Below are 21,872 nucleotides of genomic sequence, written 5' to 3'. Positions count from 1 at the left end.
AAAAGGCGTATCGGCGGTCGTTAAGGGGTTAATGTGAATGGGGTTGCGGAGGGAGGGGGCACCTTCGGTCAATCAATAGAAAAAATGTAGTGAACAATATATAACCGTATGAGAATATAGTGTATAGGAAAAGAGGATGCTACCAAAAAAATTCAATAGAATTTGGGAGAAGTGGTGTGAATCACCTCTGACGTTCTTATCTGCCAATGTTGTAACTCCATCAATTTCACATTATGTACCCTGATGGATTCAGAGTTTCCAAACACGAGATTCCTGTTACAAATGAACCAATGAGTGTACTGCTATTTCTAACCTCTAAATCATTAAGATTTTAAATTTGATAAGTTGTTTATTGTCCTAATGATCAGAAGAGTGCAGTGTTCTAAACATACATTTAAGCATTAGTATATTCTATGTTACAGTGATATATGCTATGTAGAATATGATTAATATTTGTAAGACTATTCTGAATGGACATCTGTTAATATTGGTAACAATCTGATGCATATCCTGTTAATGTATACCATGTTCATTTTGAAGTATTTTATCATAAAGTTTAAAAAAAAGAAGTGGAAAATACAAATAAAAATGCCTCACCTTTAACAAAGGAAAATCCTTTTATATCCTGGGCAAGCTTTAACGTTTTTCTCTTATAACACTTCTCACCAGACACGGGATCCAGAAGATCATAAATACACTCATTGTAGATCTCACAAAACGAAACCCAAACAGAGAATTTCACAGACCCATCGACATCTAACTTGAACTCTTCACATTCCTTTACACGTTCTTCAAATTCAGGAAGGACTCGGGAAGAGTTGGAAAGTCCTGCAGTCATAGAATAAAAGAAAAGAATAAACGTTTACAAATAAAGAAGCAGGTCCTTACTGGGGTTATAACGGGGTAACCCGGGAATCATTTTAATACTGAGGTTTTAGCAGTTTTAAACTATTGGTGCTGCTGGTGATCTTTGATATTGTCCAGAACCTCCAGAATCTGTCTCCTACCCCCTCTGGTTGCTGCTAATAGAATCCCTTGTTATTTTAACTTTGGGGGGGGAGGAACGTGGGAACTAGTCTTCTCCGCTATATTACAACAAGTACCTGCTCCTTTCCTGATAAGCAGGACAGAATTCTAGTTCTATTATATGCTCTACAGAGACTAGATCATCACATTTAAGGGAGCTGTCTATCGGGAGTATGACTGAACACGCTAAAACAGGCAAACATCAGCTTCTTCCTTTTTTTGTCCATATAAAAGTAGGTCCTTAAAAAAAATACAAAATTAAAAAAAAAAAAAAAAAAAAAAAGCCACATGCACTTTCCATGACATTTATTCCAGTTTTGTTGTCTGCAGTATAAATGTAAGGAAGTGGTCAAGCTGTCATAGCCCCTACCCCGAAGACTGAGTTTAGCCCCTTCACTCCCCAATCCTGTTTTTACATTCATGGCCAGGCCAAATTTTACAATCCTGATCAGTGTCGCTTTATGTGGTAATAACTCTGGAATGCATCAACCAAACCCATTTAGATTTGAGAGTCCTCAGTGGTTGATACCTTTTAATGGCTAACTGAAAAGATGGTAACAAATTGCAAGCTTTCGAGACTACACAGGTCTCTTCATCAGGCATAGACTAAAAGAAATTCTGAAGAATCACATATTTATGCACAACACATCACTGAAAAATGCCATAGATAAAACAGGTGACGTGAAGCAGAATTACCATTATGTGAGTGATAAACAGTTGTGTTCATAAACATTGGAACAGTTCATAGATAAGGAGTGTGAATGTTTTATTCTCCTCTGATTGGGGTCTGATACTGTGTTATGATGACCCCACACAGTATGAGGAGCAAATTCCTTAGTTGATGTAAAAGGACAATCGAATAGAAGACACCAGAAAGGAAAGGCTCCTTACTTCTGACCATCAAAAGAAAGTATCCTTTCGAGGAGTCTGCCTCATCATCGTGAGATAAAGCCCCAAAAGATGGATGCGGCGGTCGCTAAGGAATCTAGTAAAGCCTCGCTATGATCTGAGGACATGGGAAATCTAAAGGACCCACTGAATAAGACGACAGATACTTTCCTAAAAGGCGCCTGGGAAATGTCAGTGGGGTCCCTTAGGGTATGTGTCCACGTTCAGGCTTGCTTCAGGCTTTGGTCAGGATTTTATGCAAGTAAAATCCTGACCAAAACTGCACCTGAGGTCACAGGCAGGTCACCTGCGGTGTTCCTGCGTGTTTTGCTCATTGTAGCAACATGCTGCGTTTTGAAAAAACGCACCGCGCATGCGTTTTCGCGGCAAAAACGCATGCGTTTAACGCATAGTGGAGTCGGGATTTCATGAAATCCCCTCCACTATGCTGTAACATCTGGACGCTGCGTTTTTGACGCAGCGGAAAAACGCAGCGTTTCCTGAACGTGGACACATACCCTCAGGCCGGCGGTGGCAGCCTCCTGTACAGCCAAATCTTTAATGGTCTGGCTGGACCAGTTAAGAGTCACAAATAAAAGGACAAGGCATCAAAGAAAGCATCCTGACTACTCTTCCCATGATGCAGGGAATTGTAGTTTTCTATCGGACGCGTCGGCGGACTCCGTCAGGTTAGTCGCAAGAGCCACGTCACTTTCTAATGCAGCCCGAAGGGGCTTACGGCTAAAGTGTTGGCCGGGAGACATCCAGGCCAGGTCGAAGCTTTGCGCCATCCCTTGTGAAGGGGAACACTTGTTCGAACCAATGTTGGATGAACTCCTTGAAAAGGCAGGGGGCAATAAAAAGAAGTTTCCTAACTTGTCAGGCCCTTCCTACGGACGTTTCTTTAACAAGAGAAGATTCAGCCGAAGAAAGTCTTCCAGGGATAAAAGCAGATGGGATGATAGGAAAAGGAAAGGTAGAGGATACATATTCGGCTCCTCCCAGGATCACAGAAAACCACCCCAATGACTGCCAGCCCAGGTAGGGGAAAGGCTGTCTGCCTTCTAACCGGCCTGGTCAAAAATATCAAATAGCAGATAGATCCATAATCTTATCAGTTCAGGACTAAGGTTGGAGTTGCGTTCAATACCTCAGGAGAAATTTATGATAACTCCCACTCGTTCCTCAGCGGCGGAACAGCAGGCCCTGGAATCAGAAGTCCTCGAACTATGGCACAAGGCAGTCTTGGTGGCAGGCAGTCTTGGTTCCTGTGGCAGAAAGAGGTAGGGGGGTTCTACTCCCCCCTCTTCCAGGTTAAAAAACCGGACGGTTACTTTCGGACCATTATTAATCTAAAAGGTCTGAACAAATTCCTGGTGGTGCGTCCCTTTAAGATGGAATGTGTTAGGTTATCAAAGTTGCTCTTCAAAGATTGCTTTATGGTAGTATTGGCTCTTAAGGATATACATGCAGATCACCAGCAGGTCTTTAGGGTGGCGGTATCACTGGTGGGTATGGTTAGACATTTCCAGTTTAGAGCCCTCCCGTTGGGGCTCACCATTGCTCCACAGGTCTTCACCAAGGTGGATGCAAAGGACATGGCATGTCTCCATGAATAGGAGGTCGTGATGGTCCCCTATCTTTAACATTCTTCTTTTTTATCGCGTTCGATTCCACTTTTTGTTCGGCGACATAATGAAAACATCATTTTTGCCTCGTTATTTTTTTTGTTTACAGTGTTCACTGGAGGTGTTAACTGGTGGCACAGTTTTATAGCTCGGGCCGTTCTGGTGGCAGCGATACCAAATATTATATATTAATAGCCTTTTTGTCATAAAAATATTTGTGTACTATATATTTTTTACTTTTGCTTTTACTTCGTCCCTCTATGGAATTTTCACTTTATGCAGACTGACCGCAGATGTAATGCATTGTTATGAGCCTGCTCACAAACTTGTTAGATCATGCACTGAGTCCAGTGTTGGCCAGATGTGGGGGACCAAGAGAAGGGAGATGACCAGATGAGGACACAGGAGAGGGAAAAGCTCTAGGAGCGACCCTTGTAAGGAACTTCAGACTGCTTTAGAGTGCAGGGCTAACAGCGCAGCATATTGACCCGTGTGTCACTTCAGTAGGAAGATGGAAGTTTCTCATTTGCTTTGCTTGTTTACCATCCACGTGTAAAGTGCCGTTGCCAGAAACCGATAGGAATGTACCTCTGTGTCGGAGACAGAAGAAGTTGTAAAGTGTACTGCATGCTGCCTCGTGTGCTTAAGTGTGTCAAGTAAAGAGTGACTTGTCTTTAAGAATGTGCCTGGGGTCCTTCTACTCCTCACCAGGTCCATTAGACTTCAAGAGAATGGGACAAGCCTGAAGGTGAAGGTACCAATAGCAACCCTGCCAGCATACACTCACAGCGAACTCGGCTTCAGGAAAATGGCCGCCGCGATCTCCATCTGCGCACGCGCGGCATCCCGCGGCCATTTTCCTGAAGCCCCGGGCAGCAGAGCACTCCATCTGCACACGCGCGGCCTCAGGAAGATGGCCGCCCCCACCGATCACCAGGGGAATAGCGCAGATCGCACTCTTTCCTCACCTGTGCAGTGGATTCGGCAGTTGGGCATGCGCAAACCACGCCACCACCAACGGAAAAATAAGCAAGATCTGGGGGAAGAAACAGCGATGTCACCACGCCCATTTGACCAGACCAGCCTGATTGACAGGCAAAAACGGCGACTTTGGTAACGTATTTCGGCAGCATAGGTGGGGAATCAGAGTACACAAAATACACTATTGTAACGCACAGCTCAGGCCCTATTTAACGGTATTTTTATCTCATACGGAAAAAACGGGGTGACAGGTTCCCTTTAATGCATCCCATTATTTTATCTGCCTTTGTAGCAGCTGCCTCACACTGGCCACTAAATGTGCATTTGTCATCCACCCATACACCCATGTCTTTTTCATTGATGGTTTTGCCCAGAGTTTTAGAATTAAGCACATAGTTATACATCTTATTACTTCTACCCAAGTGCATGACCTTACATTTATCCCCATTAAAGCTCATTTGCCAATTATCAGCCCAAGCTTCTAGTTTACATAAATCATCCTGTAATATAAAATTGTCCTCCTCTCTATTGATTACCCTGCAGAGTTTAGTGTCATCTGTAAATTCTGCTGTGTATGCCCCCAGGTCAAGGTCATTAATAAATATGTTAAAAAGAAGAGGGCCCAATACTGACCCCTGTGGTACCCCACTGCTAACCGCAACCCAGTCCGAGTGGGCTCCATTAATAACCACCCTTTGTTTCCTATCCCTGAGCCAGCTCTTAACCCACTTACACATATTTTCCCCTATCCCCATTATAGATGCTATGGTAGCCATGCTGGTTCAGTATGCCTTCAATTTTGAATAAATCCCCAGTGTCACCAGCAAAGAAACCCCACACCATCACACCTCCTACATGCTTCACGGTGGGAACCAGGCATGTAGAGTCCATCCGTTCACCTTTTCTGCGCAGCACAAAGACACAGTGGTCGGAACCAAAGATCTCAAATTTGGACTCATCAGACCAAACCACAGATTTCCACTGGACTAATGTCCATTCCTTGTGTTCTTTAGCCCAAACAAGTCTCTTCTCCTTGTTGCCTGTCCTTAGCAGTGGTTTCCTAGCAGTTATTTTACCATGAAGGCCTGCTGCACAAAGTCTCCTCTTAACAGTTGTTGTAGAGATGTGGCTGCTGCTAGAACTCTGTGTGGCATTGACCTGGTCTCTAATCTGAGCCGCTATTAACCTGCGATTTCTGAGGCTAGTGACTCTGATAAACTTATCCTCGTGGGCGGTCCTCGTGTGAGCCAATTTCTTTGTAGCGCTTGATGGTTTTTGCCACTGAACTTGGGGACACTTTCAAAGTTATCCCAATTTTTTGGACTGACTGACCTTCATTTCTTAAAGTAATGATGGTCACTTGTTTTTCTTTACTTAGCTGCTTTTTTCTTGCCATAATACAAATTCTAATAGTCCATTCAGTAGGACTATCAGCTGTGTATCCTCCAGACTTCTGCTGGTGTTTCACACTTTTTTGTTAAGTATATAATTCCACATGTTTTAATTCATAGTTTTGATGCCTTCAGTGTGAATGTACAATTTTCACAGTCATGAAAATACAGAAAAATTTTTAAATGAGGCATGTCCAAACGTGTGTGTGTGTGTGTGTGTGTGTGTGTGTGTGTGTGTGTGTGTGTGTGTGTGTGTGTGTGTGTGTGTGTGTGTGTGTGTGTGTGTGTGTGTGTGTGTGTGTGTAGCGATGAGCTGGCTTTGCCAAAAAACATACACATATATACATACATTTTTTTTTTTTAGTCCCAGATATCAACTTTAAGTTAAAAATAAGATCAGAGCAAGCCCGAATAACTGCTGTTAGACTAAAGTGCTGGCTGTGGCTGCAGACATCTGCAGTACACAGAGCAGGCTCCTTGCATATACAGTGGATGTCGAGAAGTTGTTAAATACACCTAAAATCCCCCCCCCCCCCATTATGAGAGTCGTTCATTAAAGCTCTATATATTACCGTCATCATTAAGAAAGTCTGTAGTATCCACAGAAGTTCTACTGTTACTTCGAATAGTGCATTGAGGGTCAACCTAAAAAATTAAATATGTATAGTTTTTAATAGGAGAGAAGATTTGCTTATAGCAGAGATTCTTTTTCATACAACTTTGTGTAGAGAGCAATGAATCGAGACAAGGATTGTCTGTTTGATGCCCTATGAAAATATAACGCCCATTTTCACATTTGACAATAGTTTCCAATAATGTACTATACTGTATGATTAAAAAAAAAAGATTACAAAAAAGAAACGCTTTAGTTTTTTTGTTTGGTTGCTTTTTTCATTGATAGGGCGTTTCCACAAAGACATTTATCACCTATTTGAATAGGCGATGTCTGATTACTTGGGGCTCCATGATGTTACTCCACGGAGTGGCACGGTTGCTGCCACACCATTCAGTGTCTATGAGATTGATACGAGTGCTGTGCTTGGCTATGTCCAAGTTTATCAGTCACAGAAAATAAGTAAAAGAATAAATCTCTGGCCAAAAAAATAATAGGGACGTGGTTGGGGGGGGGGGGGGGAAATGAAAAAAAAATAAAAATCAGGAACCAAGTTGCATATAAAAGATCACAGCTATCTATTCAGTTACAAATTGGTACTAAAAAAGGAATCCATCAGCACGTTTTTAACATCTAATTTAAGACAAGCATAAAGACAGATACGGATTCCGGCAATGTGTAACTCACTGGGCTGTTTTGCTGTAGTTTTTATAAAAATCACTGTTATATCAGTAGGAGATCATTAGAGGACTAGTAATCCTGGTGCCATGTAGTCCTCCGTATTCATGAGCTCTTCTTATAACCCCACCCCCACTACTGTGTGCATAGGCAGAAAGCTGCCAGTGTGCACAGGAAGCTGCCAATGAGTGAATCCTGAGCTGTATAAATCCCCACTCACACCAGAGAACTAGAAGATCTGGAGTAGAGAAAATACTGATTTTATCATAACTGCTGAAAGCTGCTCAGTAAGTGACATCGCTGGAATCAAGGTCTCTGTCCCTACATACATTTGCTCTCAGATGGGGGAACCTGGTGAGATTCCAATTAAATTGTTAAGATTCATCCTCTGACAAAGATGCTTCTCATTTAATAATTTTCAAAATTTGGTCCTGTCAAGAATTTTGCCCGCATTTTTTAAAATCGTACTGTCCCACCACCAATTACTGATCAATTGTCATTTGCATGAACATAAATACAGCAGACGCATCACACCCAACACAGAAAAGTGAACATTTGGGATGAAGCAGATTTGCCACTGAACCAAACCTGGCATACACAACACATACCTCTTTAGTGTGGCGAAGGACTCCATTTTTAAATGCATTCTCTGCTCTCACTTGCTCTTTGGTCAGCCTTACGTAGTCTCTACATCGATGAGGTTTAATATCCATCTTTGAATAAACTTTCCCTTCAATTGTATTAAACAGCATTTCCATAGATCTTGGTAAAATCCCAGCATCGACCTTCGTTCCTGCAATTAAAGATGACAAATTGAAGTCTACAGAATGAAAATCATCATCACTAATCAGAAGATCACTCGGAATGACCGCACTCACAAGTGATGGTCAAAGGGGTACTCCCATCATTGTAAGTGATGGCATATGGCAAGGATATGTCATGACACGATCGTTCATCACCACAACCTCCTTACACCAAGACACTCACAGCAACCTGCTCTGCAGCGAAAGGCATCAGCAGCATTCACTAAAAAGGAAGTATTCTCATCCACAGCGCACGGCAGGGGGAAGTACAGGCCAAAAGTGAGCCCAGGCCTTATCCTCAGGACTACTCCCATTACGTTATGACACATCCTAAAATAGAAAAGAACTTGGCACTCAAGTAGTATTGTGGCTTGAAAAAAACCAAATTATTTATTGTGCATCCATAAAGCAAAAGGTTTGAATGTTTTCAGTGCACATCCGGACCTTCATCAGAACAATTTTACTGGTATAGTAGATATTATCAATCTCCTGCCGTTTGCAGATCCAAAGGTTTTAAGTTGCCTGGATGCCTTAAAATGTCCTGTATGCAGCACCGTAGAGTGGTATGCGACCCAAATCGGAGGGGTTCTGTCAAGGTGGCTCCTTTATTTGATGTCCCTTCCAACGCGGCAATATTTATTTATTTTTTTTAATTAGCCCGCCATACCTGTAGTCTGTCTGGGGGCATGTCTTTTCCCCCGGACACAAATGCCTCCCAGCCATCACTCAGCCCCTCTGTGCGCCGCCTCCTCTGTCTTCATTAACGTCCCCGGCGACTGCGCTGTAAGTTCCCATCGTGTGATGGGAGTCGAAGGGCAGCGCAAACTGCCCATACCCAAAAAAGCAACTTACAGCGCAGGCTCCGGGGACGTTAATGAAGAGAGAGGAGGTGGCGCCCGGCGCATGGAGGGCCTGAGTGATGGCTGGGAGGCGTTCGTTTATGTCCGGGGGGAAAAGACATGCCCCCCGGACGGACTAGAGGTATGGCAGGCTAATTAAAAAAAATGAATACTGCAGCTTTGGAAGGAACCCCAACTAAAGGAGCCACCTTGACAGAATGCAGCATTAGTGCTGCACAAGGTGGCTCTTTTAGTTAAAAACACCGGGGGTAGGGTGACAGGCTCCCTTTAAAAAAATTGATAAGTGCTTCTTTAAAGAAGTTGTCCACTATTTACCCCTCACTTAGCATAATGATAATAATAAAGCCTATACTCATCTCCTGTGCCGGCGGCACTAGTTCACTCCGGACTCCCGTGCTCTTGTAGTGACACATGATGCAGCTGCCCAATTAGCACTGGCGCCACTATCCCCACCTTCGGACAAATCGAACATGAAAAGGATGTCTGGGCTGCAGTCCGGATTTCCTCTTAACATTTGATCTGTCCGAAGGCGGAGACAGTGACAAAAGGGCTGATTGGGTGCTGGCGTCACAACACCACACCAGAGCCCCAGGGAGAGGTAATGCCGACACCACAGGAACGGCACGGGAGGCGAGTATAGACTATCATTTTATCGGGGCCAAACATGTTGAACAAGAATGGGTTGTCCTAGTAGTGGACAACCCCTTTAACTACTTGGTGTCCACCTTCTAATGGTAGCAGCTATAACCCATGGTCATATCCCTCCAAATACATGGACAAAATAGTAAAAAAGTCTCATGGCACATTTTAAAAAAGGTATTTTCCTCCACTAGACAGCCCCGGCTGAGTTACTTCAGAGCCCGATCTAAAATAAAAGTAGAGGATACTCACCGGAGTGGTGCGGTTGCAGTGATGTCAGTGCGGCTATTCCCAACGAGTCACATGGCAATGCTGCGTCACGGGTGTGCTGCAGACAATCAGTGGCTGCCATTTCCTGCTGGTCACATGACACTTGTCACAGGTCTGCTGCAGCCAGAGGCCACTGGTGGGATCATAGGGCTTCTGCATCCAAAGTCAAGCGATCCATCGGGAATAGCCCTACTGCGGGAGGGGAGAAGCCACCATTTTTATTTTAAATGGACCCTGATTTGATGAGGCTGCCATCATCCAGCAAAGTACAACCTCTGTAATGCTCAGGTAGTGAGGTTATATTAACAAGATAGTAAGACTAGTAAGACACAAAACAGGATCAAATAACCAGCGCCTCAATGCATCATCTATGGACAACGGTGGTTAAAGTTTACCAACTCTAAAGCAGCGTCAATAAAAATGTTCTCTGCAGACCACTGTAGATTATTGCAGCTGCACTTTTGACTGTAAATAAGCAAAGAAATGACAAGATAATAAGACTGAACAACTTTCGATGAAAAGCTGCCAGGGCCAAGCAGCAGAGCTCAAGCCTCCGATTAATAGCCCTCTGTTGGATCATTTAGAAAAGCGGATTGTGGAGCTGAACTACAAAGCGGACAAAGGCAGCGTTAAATAAGTTCAGAAGCGATGTCTCACTCTGCAGCTCGGCTTCAAGATCAATCACCTTGTTTGAGCTAACAAGCGGCAGCACAAAACGAAAAAGCAAAAACTGCTTACAAAATATAAGACAACGCTGCCCGTTACATGTTCATTAAGATAAAGGAAAGGCTTAAACAGAATCATGGAAAAAATCTGCTTGCAGAGCAACTCCAACATATACATATATACTCTCCCAGAAACATTAAGCGTATCAGAAAGAAAAAAAAGTCTCAAAATTGCTGTATGGAGATGTATCCTTCTCCTTGTGTCTGGGCCACCCAGGGACCTCCAGTACGGCCGAGTGATGGAGTAAATACGTTTCAGAACCAAATAATGTCATATTTGAGGTAATGTTTTCAGACTTCAAAGCTAAAGAATGTCCACAGAGCTGTTTTCCCATTGCATATCAACAGGATGACATGTCTTTATCGAGAGGGGTTCAATCCTTGGGTACTCCCACTAATCCCCTATTGCTGCGTTCCTATCACCATTCTCCCATGCACCGCAGTTTTGTCAGTGCAGCAAACATGCAAAATCACAACTGCAAGGAATATACTAATATATACCGTATTTTCCGGACTATAAGACACTCCGGACCATAAGACGCACCCCAAATTTGGGGTGAAAATTGCAGAAAAAAAAGTTTTTTTTATAAGATGGGGATCCGTCTTATTGTCCGAATTTACAGTATCTTACCTGAGGGCTGGCGGTGGCAGAGCAGGGTCACAGGAGGCATGGTGTCGGCAGAGGTGGGGTGATGCGGTACGGCGTGCACCTGAGTGTCCATGGGAGGGTTGCAGCAGTGGTTACCGGCAGAGGTGCGGCGGCAGAGGTGCGGGGATGAGGAGGCGCAGTGAGCGGGGTCCCTTTCACCGGTGAGATGATGCAGCAGCCCGGTAAGCAGCAGAGCCGGGTGAATCATGCTGTTATCGGTGGTGGCGGCCATCTTCCTGAGGCCACGCGTGCGCAGATGGAGTGCTCTGCTTCCCGGGGCTTCAAGAAAATGGCCGCGGGAGGCCGTGCGTGCGCAGATGGAGATCGCGGCGGCCATTTTCCTGAAGCCAAGATCTAAATCGGAGAATTCTGCTTCAGTAAAATGGCCACCGCGATCTCCATCTGCGCATGTGCGGCCTCCAGCGGCCATTTTCCTGAAGCCCCGGGAAGCAGAGCACTCCATCTGCGCACGCGCGGCCTCAGGAAGATGGCCGCCACCACCGATAACATGATTCACCCGGCTCTGCTGCTTACCGGGCTGCTGCATCATCTCACCGGTGAAAGGGACCCCGCTGACTGCACCTCCTCATCCCCGCACCTCTGCCGCTGCCACCACACCACTGCGGGTAAGCCTGCATTACGACTATTAGACGCACCCCCTTTTTTGGGGGGGGGAAAAAGTGCGTCTTGTAGTCCGAAAAATACGGTACATAAAGTGCAGCACAGTTTCACCTCAGCTAAAAGCCAAGATCTTAATCAGGAACAGAATACTTTATAACTTTCCCAAAAAAATGTACAGTACATCCTGCATTGTACTACTGTACCCAATTTATTATACAGTTAAGTCCATATATATTTGGACAGAGACATTTTTCTAATTTTGGTTAAAGACATTACCATAATGAATTTTAAACAAAACAATTCAGATGTAGTTGAAGTTCAGACTTTCAGGTTTCATTTGAGGGTATCCACATTAAAATTAGATGAAGGGTTTGGGAGTTTCAGCTCCTTAGCATGTGTCACCCTGTTTTAAAGGGACCAAAAGTAATTGGACAGATTAAATAATTTTAAATAAAATTATCATTTTTAGTACTTGGATGAAAACCCTTTGTTGGCAATGACTGCCTGAAGTCTTGAACTCATGAACATCACCAGACGCTGTTTCCTCCTTTTTGATGCTCTGCCAGGCCTTCACTGCGGTGGTTTTCAGTTGCTGTTGTTTGTGGGCCTGTCTGAAGTTTAGTCTTTAACAAGTGAAGTGCATGCTCAATTGGGTTGAGATCAGGTAACGGACTTGGCCATTCAAGAATATTCCACTTCTTTGCTTTAATAAACTCCTGGGTTGCTTTGGCTTTATGTTTTGAGTCATTGTCCATCTGTAGTATGAAACGACAACCAATCAGTTTTGCTGCATTTGGCTGGATCTGAGCACACAGTATGGCTCTGAATACCTCAGAATTCATTTGGCTGCTTCTGTCCTGTGTCACATCATCAATAAACACTAGTGACCCAGTGCCACTGGCAGCCATGCATGCCCAAGCCATCACACTGCCTCCGCCGTGTTTTACAGATGATGTGGTATGCTTTCGATCATGAGCTGTACCACGCCTTCGCCATACTTTTCTCTTTCCATCATTCTGGTAGAGGTTGATCTTGGTTTCATCTGTCCAAAGAATGTTCTTCCAGATCTGTGCTGGCTTTTTTTTTAGATGTTTATTAGCAAAGTCCAGTATAGCCTTTTTATTCTTGATGCTTATGAGTGGCTTGCACCGTGCAGTGAGCCCTCTGTATTTACTTTCATGCAGTCTTCTCTTTATGGTAGATTTGGATATTGATACGCCGACCTCCTGGAGAGTAGTGTTCACTTGGTTGGCTGTTGTGAAGGGGTTTCTCTTCACCATGGAGATTATTCTGCGATCATCCACCACTGTTGTCTTCCGTGGGCGCCCAAGTCTTTTTGCATTGATGAGTTCACCAGTGCTTTCTTTCTTTCTCAGGATGCACCAAACTGTAGATTTTGCCACTCCTAATATTGAAGCAATTTCTCGGATGGGTTTTTTCTGTTTTCACAGCTTAATGATGTTTTTTTTTCACCTGCATGGAGAGCTCCTTTGACCGCATGTTTACTTCACAGCAAAACCTTCCAAATGCAAGCACCACACCTCAAATCAACTCCAGGCCTTTTATCTGCTTAATTGAGAATGACATAAGGAAGGGATTGCCCACACCTGTCCACGAAATAGCCTTGGAGTCAATTGTCCAATTACTTTTGGTCCCTTTAAAAACAGGGTGGCACATGTTAAGGAGCTGAAACTCCTAAACCCTTCATCCAAATTTTAATGTGGATATCCTCAAATGAAAGCTGAAAGTCTGAACTTCAACTGCATCTGAATTGTTATGATTAAAATTCATTGTGGTAATGTCTATAAACCAAAATTAGAAAAATGTCTGTCAAAATATATATGGACTTAACTGTACATTTTCGGTATCTGTCCATTTTATATCTACTCCACCAAAATGGACAGACTCAAACGCCACAGCCCTGGTGGCATTGGCACTCCTGCTCTGGGGGGGCTTAAGTGCGGATATGACAGGTGAGCCCTGCGCTGAATCAGCGCTGGTGCCATTGTCCCCGCCTTCAAAACGTATAAGTAACCAAAGAGGAAGTGAGCACTTTCCTAGAGTCTTTATGCTACCAGGAACGTGGAAGCTCCCTATAAGTTTCTTGCGTTGCCATATTTTGAGAGCTATAATGTTTCCATATTTCTGCAGACAGTCATGTGATTGCTTGTTTTTTTTTTTTTTTGCGGAATGCGTCAATGTTTTTATTGGTATGATTTTCGGGCACATTACATTTTATGATTGCTTTCTATTGCAATTTTTGTCACGAAGAATGAACAAAAAAAAAACAAAAAAAAGTCAGCATTTGTTTGTTTTTTTAATGTCGTTTACTGTGTGGTAAAATTAACAAGACAGCTTTATTCTTCAGGTCAGTGCGATTACAGCGATACTACATTTATATCATTATTCATGTTTTGATGCTTTTACACAAAAACTATTACATGGAAAAAAATGTTTTTGCATAGCTCTATTCTGAGAGCCATAACTCATTTTTCCACTGATGGATCTGTATGGCTTTGTTTTGCAGTATAAAACGGAGTTTTCAGCTATTCCAATTTTAATTTACATTAATCTTCTTGATTGCGTTTTATTCCACTTTTCATTCAGCGGTATGATGAAAAAGTTTTTTTGCCATGATTTTTCTTTGGTTCACTAAAGGGATTAACTAATGTGACGGTCATATTGGTCAGGTCATTCCGGAAGTGGAGAGTCCAAATGTGTACTTTTTATTTTTACATAAATAAATGTACCGTATTTATTGGTATTCATTTTTTGTTCTCCATTTTGAGATATACACTATGTTCCAAATTATTATGCAAATGACATTTTTCTCTGATTTTCCTAAATGGTGGGTGCAAATGAGTCAGTCTAATAAAAGTCATCACCCGATAGAGTATACATCGAATTTTATTGAAGAAACCTCTCAATGATAACAGTATAATCTCTAAAATGAATAAAAACTCAAAATGCACTGTTCCAAATTATTATGCACAGTAGAATTTCTAAACATTTGATGTGTTTTAAAGAACTGAAAATGCTCATTTGAAGAATTTGCAGCATTAGGAGGTCACATTCACTGAATAAAAAGCTATTTAGCTCCAAAACATCCTAACAGGCCAAGTTACATGTTAACATAGGAACCCGTCTTTGATATCCTCACAATTCTTGCATCCATTAAACTTGTAAGTTTTTGGAGAGTTTCTGCTTGTATTTCTTTGCATGAAGTCAGAATAGCCTCACAGAGCTGCTGTTTTGATGTTAACTGCCTCCCACCCTCATAGATCTTTTGCTTGATGATAATCCAAAGGTTCTCTATAGGGTTGAGGTCAGGGGAAGATGGTGGCCACACCATGAGTTTATATCCTTTTATGCCTATAGCAGCCAATGACTCAGAGGTTTTCTTTGCAGCATGAGATAGTGCATTGTCATGCGTGAAGATTCTTCTGCTCCTGAAGGCACGTTTCTGCTTTTTATACCATGGAAGAAAGTTGTCAGTCAGAAACTCTATACACTTTGCAGAGGTCATTTTCACACCTTCAGGAACCTTAAGGGCTTGTTCACACGATCCTTTTTTCGCTGCGGATTTTTCAGGTCCTGATTTGTGAAAACCGCAGTGCAAAACCTGCGGTGGTTTTTACTGCGGTTTTCAGTCCTTTTTCTACTGCGGATTCCACTGCGGGTTTCCAGCTGCATTTTCCTATTGGTGCAGGTGGAAACCCGCTGCGGAATCCGCAGACAGAATTGACATGGTACTTCTTTTTTTCCTCTGAAAATCCGCGCTGATTTTCAAGCCGAAAAAAGGATAGTGGGCACAGCGGATTTCGTTTTCCATAGGGTAACATTGTACTGTACCCTGCATGGAAAACGTCTGCGGATCCGCAGCTGCAAATCCGATGCGGATCCGCAGCGATAAAAGGATCGTGTGAACATAGCCTAAAGGGCCCTACCAGCTGTTCTGGACCAAAATATGACTCCTCAACCTCCTTGCTGATGTTGCAGCCTTGTTGGGACATGGTGGCCATCCACCAACCATCCACTACTCCATCCATCTGGACCATCCAGGGTTGCGCGACACTCATCAGTAAATAAGACTGCTTGAAAAATAGTCTTCATGTATGTCTGGGCCCACTGCAACCATTTCTGCTTGTGATTACTGATTAGGGGTGGCCGAATAGTAGGTTTATGCACCAAAGCAAGCCTTTGAAGGATCCTACACCTTGAGGTTTTGAGGGACTCCAGAGGCACCAGCAACTTCAAATAACTTTTTGCTGCTTTGTAATGGTATTTTGGCAGCTGCTCTCTTAATTCAATGAATTTGTCTGGTAGAAAGCTTCCTCAATATGCCTTTATATGCATGAACTCTGTTTCAGTCATAAATCTCTTCATAGTATGATGATCACTCCTAAGTTTTCGTGAAATATCTAATGTTTTCAAACCTTGACCAAGGCACTGCACTATTTAACACTGTTCAGCAGCAGAGATCCTTTTTATTTCCCATATTGCTTGAAACCTGTGGCCTGCTTAATAATGTGGAACATCATTTTTAAGTAGTTTTCCTTTAATTAGAATCACCTGGAAGACTAATTATCACATGTGTTTAAGATTGATTTCAGTGATCCATTGAGCCCTGAGACAATACCATCCGTGAGTTTATTTGAAAAACAAAACGATTAAATCTTTATGACACTTAAATCCAGTTTGCATAATAATTTGGAACACAGAGTGTGAGTGTGAATATATATATATATATATATATATATATATATATATATATATATATATATATATATAATTTTTTTTTAAAATGTTTATATTTTTCTTAGTGCCTCTATGGAACTTTAGCTTTTTGTGCTATGTACTGACAAAAAGCCTTTGAGACCAAGGTCCATGAGATCAAGCCTTTGAGACCATAGTCTAATCCTGCCACCGCAGCGGTCAGACCCAGGTTGACATGATAACCTCGCGTTGCGATGATAATTGGCAGCACGCAAAGACGTTGTGGGGGCGCAGATCAGTCAGGTAAAGGAGCCCCCGCCCTTTTCTGCTATCACTATTGATCACAGCATTTACAGGGTTAAACAGCCGAGGCGATGCAGGTAATGTTCCTGTCAGTGATAGCCGGGTTTTGTCCATCACTTAAGCCGAGCTCCCGGTGGCAATCGAGCGGGCACCACTCCTGTGTCCACACGATCACCAGGACATTCCAGTCCGTCCATTTGCAAAAATGTACTGCAAAAACAGATGTACTGGTACGTCCTGTCTGGAAGGGGTAAAACTTAATATGTGTTAAAATTTTACGCAGAATACCAGTCCTTTATCTAATGGAATGATGTCCTACTCAAAATGACTCAGCTTACCCTCCTCTCAATGTCAGGAATAGCAGCAGGGGAAAAAAAAAAAAAAAAAAAAAAAAGCCAAATAAAAAGAGCAGCATATGGAGATAAAGACTACGGTAAGTATTGGAGCTGTGCCGATGCATGAAAGCAAGTAATGACAGTAGCATGCTGGAGACACACAAAGATCACATCCAGCATGTACTACTGGAAGGAACACTTCCACAAGAGAAAAATCTGAAATATGGATCAGGTTCATAACAAGGTATCAGGGTTTCCAAATCAATGAGACAAGCCTTATTTTATTTACTAAATTTAATCACCAATATATGCAAAACTCATGTCCCTCCCAACACCTCCCCCAATGTCAAAGATGTTCACAGTCATTAAAACACTCTGGACCCATTAAGTTGTAAACTAGCGGGTAAACCCTTTAACAGTGGTTGTGTGGATTGTGTATGAGACAAGTTTACAGCAAAGTTGTTATAAAAAGTTACTTTTAGCATACATGCCGCATCATAAGGAATTAGCGCAGGTGGAGGGGATGGGGGCATTTTAAAGAACATCCACCAATTGTGTATTCAACCAGATCTCTTAAAGCTGTAAACTGTTATAAAAAAAAGCCATCTTTGTCACTAGAGCTACGTGAAAGTGTTTTCATAGAGAAAGGGCACCATCTAGTGCTTATAATGAAGAATGACGTACAAAGAAAAAAAAAAAAACACACAACAGCAAATAAACTCCTCCTGGTGAGTACAAACAGGAGACGCATCCATAATAAAGGAGATGAAAAGGGTAATCGCTACACGAACATTTTATTTGCTACTTTGAAATATATTGTACATTAAAATTGCCCAATTACTAAAAAGTTTCCCAATTTAACGTAAAAAAGCTAAAATAAAAAGCTTAAAAAGTTGTCCACTACTCTATCTCTGATTCCCTCTGTAAAGTAATAACACCTATACTCACCTCCAGGCCGGCGTTGTTCCAGTAATATCAGTACTGGCTCTCCGAGGGGGGGGGGGGGGGGAAATCAACTGACACTGTTAAATACTGCTTTTATTTCATTCGCATGTATGAGATTTGTCCAAAGTGGAAGAGAGTGATGCCAGAGCTGTTCGGCAGCAGGGATTACGTGACAGTGTCAGGCAATCCCTGGGAGAAACAGTGCCAACACAGAGAATATAGCTGTTATTTTACAAGGGGAAAACATAGGGATTGAGAAGTGGTTGCCAAGTAGTGAAAAACCCTCAAAAACATTGTATGAAGAGTCAAACATTTCTAAAACACAATTTCAAGGTCAAAGTTTAAGTGACCGTAATGAGAATACTTCACTACATTAAAGGGACTTTGTCAGACCAGAATCACTGTTCAAAACAAGCACAGGAGCTTGGTGCTTCGCAGCGGGGATAATCACTTCTATACACCTTCCCATCTGCTTGGTTTCCCTCTATATCCACCCTCCCTTATTTGCTTGACAGCTCTGGCTTCATAGGGCCAAATAAGGGTGGAGATAGATGGAAACCAAGCAGGTGGGAAGGAGGATATAAAGGATTGGCCCCGCCGTGATGCACCAAGCGCCTGTACTTGGTTTGAACAGTCATTCAGTGCTGACAGAAGTCATTTAAAGATCCCATAAGTAGCCAAGAAGGGAACAATGGTATCCAATCATGGCAGTGAGTGATCAGCTATGTCAGAAGCTGGACACATCTCTGGTGGTTAGTGAGAAACTAGACTGGATACCATATTCTTAGCTGAACGCAGGAGATGCTATACAGAGCTTTACTGCCTGTGAGTGTTAGGCTATGTGCACACGTTCAGTATTTTTCACGGTTTTTCGCGATAAAACAGTGGGAAAAAAAATGCATACATTAAGCATCCTATTTGCAATCCACAATTTTGTGTGCACATGTTGCGTTTTTTTCCGCGGCGGAATCGCATTCCGGAAAAAAAACAGCATGTTCATTCTTTGTGAGGAATCGCGGGGATTCCGCACACATAGGAATGCATTGATCCGCTTACTTCACGTATGGGGCTATGCTAGAATTGTTAAAAGAAAAAAAAAATATATATATATATAGTTCTTACCGATAAAGGTATTTCTCTGAGCCCATGACGGCACCACGGAGAGGGGACCCGCCCACCAAGGACAGGAAACCTACAGATAAAAAGGCGGTACCACTGTCCCGCATCAGTTGTTGTTTACTAGAGCAAGATGGGAGCTTAAAGAATAGAATCTAAGTTTATCATTACTTGAAGTCTTAACCAAGATACCGCGTGGCTATTTATTTAGGTATTTAGCATAGATATTATATTAATGTGCACACCCATATGTGAAGGGAGGGAATATACGGGTGCCGTCATGGGATCAGAGAAATACCGTTATCGGTAAGAACTATATTTTTCTCTGACGCCCATGACGGGACCACGGAGAGAATTGCAGAGATTGTACATTCAGGCAGGGACCACTGCTTCCAGAACCCTTTTACCGAAGGTAAGGTCCGAAGAGGAGATAAGGTCCAATCTATAGTGCGTATAGAATGTAGATGTGAAGACAAGGTAGCAGCTCTACATATCTGATCGATCGAGGCTCCGGCCTTCTCCACTCAAGAGGTTGCTACTGCTCTCGTTGAGTGCGCTTTGATATTTCCCGGGGTGGGTACCCCACTAGACGAGTCTGACAGGCTGATGGCGTCCGTGATCCACCTTGCCAGAATGCCCTTGGAGGCTTTCTTCCCCTTCCAGGGACCCTGAAAGCATACAAAAAGAGCCATCCTCCCTACTCGCTCTGGTGGCTTCTATGTAATGCATCAGGCATCTCCTAACATCCAATGTGTGTAAGGACTCTTCCTCCTTGTTTTTGGGGTTAGGGCAAAAGGAGGGGAGAGATATCTCTTGTGTCCTATGAAATCGGGATGCTACTTTTGGCAGGTAGGCTGGGTCTGTTTTAAAAACAACCCTATCATCCAGGAATTGAGTAAAAGGGGGGTTAGCAGACAGAGCCTGTATGTCGCTGACTCTACGTGCAGAAGTAAGAGCGACCAACAAAGATATTTTGAGGGATAAAATTTTTAATGTGGCATCCGCCAATGGTTCAAATGGAGGTTTAGTCAGGGCTTTCAGGACTAAATTTAAATCCCACTGAGGGGTGTTTCGCACAGAAAGAGGTCTTGATCTCCCGGCTGCTCTGATGAACCTTGAAACCCACCGATTTCACGCCAAATCGTAGTTGATTAGAGCCCCCCAACGCTGCTATATGGACTTTTAGGGTACTTGTGGCCAGACCAATTTCTAACTCTTTTTGTAGGAATTCTAGTATGGCATTAAGAGGCACTCCCTCACCTATCTTGGCGCCTGAGGATGAAAGGAATTTTTTCCATATTTTCCCATACTGTCTGGTCGTAATTGGTTTCCTACTTTGTAGAAGGGTAGATACCAGCCCCGGAGAAAACCCCCTATATTCTAATAGCTCCCTCTCAAATGCCAGGCTGTCAAGTGTAAACTTGGAACCTGTGGATGTTGAACTGGACCCTTGGAGAGGAGGTTTGGGAAGTCCGGGAGTACCCAGGGATCGGAGATAGACATCCTCATCATCCAAGAAAACCATACCCTCTTCGGCCAGAACGGAGCTATTAAGATTACATGAGCTCTGTCCTCCCGAATCTTCCTCAGAACTGCTGGAATTAGAGCAATTGGGGGAAAGGCATACGCTAGTTGATGTTGCCAAGGAATCAGAAACCCATCTAGTGATACGGGCTCCCTAATGGTGTTATGGAGCAAAAGGAGTCTACCTTTTTGTTTAGGTTGTTCGCGAAGAGATCCATGCTCGGTACCCCCCACCTTTGTGAGATCTGGATTAACACTGCTTTGTTCAATTTCCATTCCCCTTGTTTTAGACGGGAGCGACTCAGAAAATCCGCTCTGTAATTGTCTACCCCCTTTATATGAAGGCCTGACAGACTGAAAATTCTCTTCCGCTATGTGGAAGATTGATTTGGTTACTTCCATCAGACTCAGAGCGGGTACCCCCCTGGTGATTCAGGTACGCTACCACTACTCTGTTGTCTGACAAAACTCTGACATGGTGGGAGTGAAGGGGATCTAGGAACTCTAAGGCCGGAGACACACTGGTGCGAGAGACGGCCGAGTCTCGCTGGTTAAAAGCAAGCTGTGGCACCTGCATTCCGGAGCTGAGCGTGCAGCTCCATGTATTGCTATGGAGCCGCACGCTCCGCTCCGGAGTGCAGGTGCCACAGCTTGCTTTTAACCAGCGAGACTCGGCCGTCTCTCGCACCAGTGTGTCTCCGGCCTAAGAGTGCAAACTTGACTGCCAGGAGTTCCTTCATGTTGTAAGATACCTTCTCCAAGCTCGGTGGCCAAGACCCTTGAGCTAATAGGTCATTCAGATGTGCCCCCCACCCACTGGGGCTCGCGTCTGTAGTTACTACTTTTGAGACCGGGGTTACCCAGGGGACTCCTTGAGAAAGATTGTTTTGCGACGTCCACCAATCTAGTGAGAGAATTGTGTTTGGAGATAAATTGAACCGACTTTCTAAATTCCCTTCTAGAGAGACTTCTGACAAAAGCATTAAGCTACTTACGGGTAGCGGCATTTTTCGGAGGCCCATGACAGCACCACGAGAGAGGGGATCCGCCCCTTTAGGAACAGGAAACCCACAGATACAAAAGGGCGGCACCTCTCCCATGCATCAGTTGGATTACAGAGCCTGAGAGGACTAACCGCAGTTAATGACAAGCAAACACAAT

The 21,872-nt window shown here is 43.3% G+C and overlaps 1 protein-coding gene across 3 annotated transcripts in view; it reads right to left on the bottom strand.

Annotated features, from left to right (window-relative positions):
* KIF20B (kinesin family member 20B) overlaps positions 1–21,872 on the bottom strand; it is a 190,227-nt gene that overhangs the window by 114,575 nt on the left and 53,780 nt on the right. For all 3 annotated transcript variants that reach the window (XM_077258943.1, XM_077258940.1, XM_077258941.1), the window contains exons 6-8: positions 7,814–7,998; positions 6,487–6,559; positions 598–828 (exon numbers count right to left, since the gene is read on the bottom strand). In XM_077258943.1, coding sequence (XP_077115058.1) covers positions 598–828; positions 6,487–6,559; positions 7,814–7,998 — 489 coding nt within the window. The remainder of the gene's footprint in view (positions 1–597; positions 829–6,486; positions 6,560–7,813; positions 7,999–21,872) is intronic.

This window comes from Ranitomeya variabilis, chromosome 4 (assembly GCF_051348905.1).
Source record: "Ranitomeya variabilis isolate aRanVar5 chromosome 4, aRanVar5.hap1, whole genome shotgun sequence".
NCBI lineage: Eukaryota > Metazoa > Chordata > Amphibia > Anura > Dendrobatidae > Ranitomeya > Ranitomeya variabilis.
This window is presented reverse-complemented; position numbering and strand designations above follow the sequence as displayed.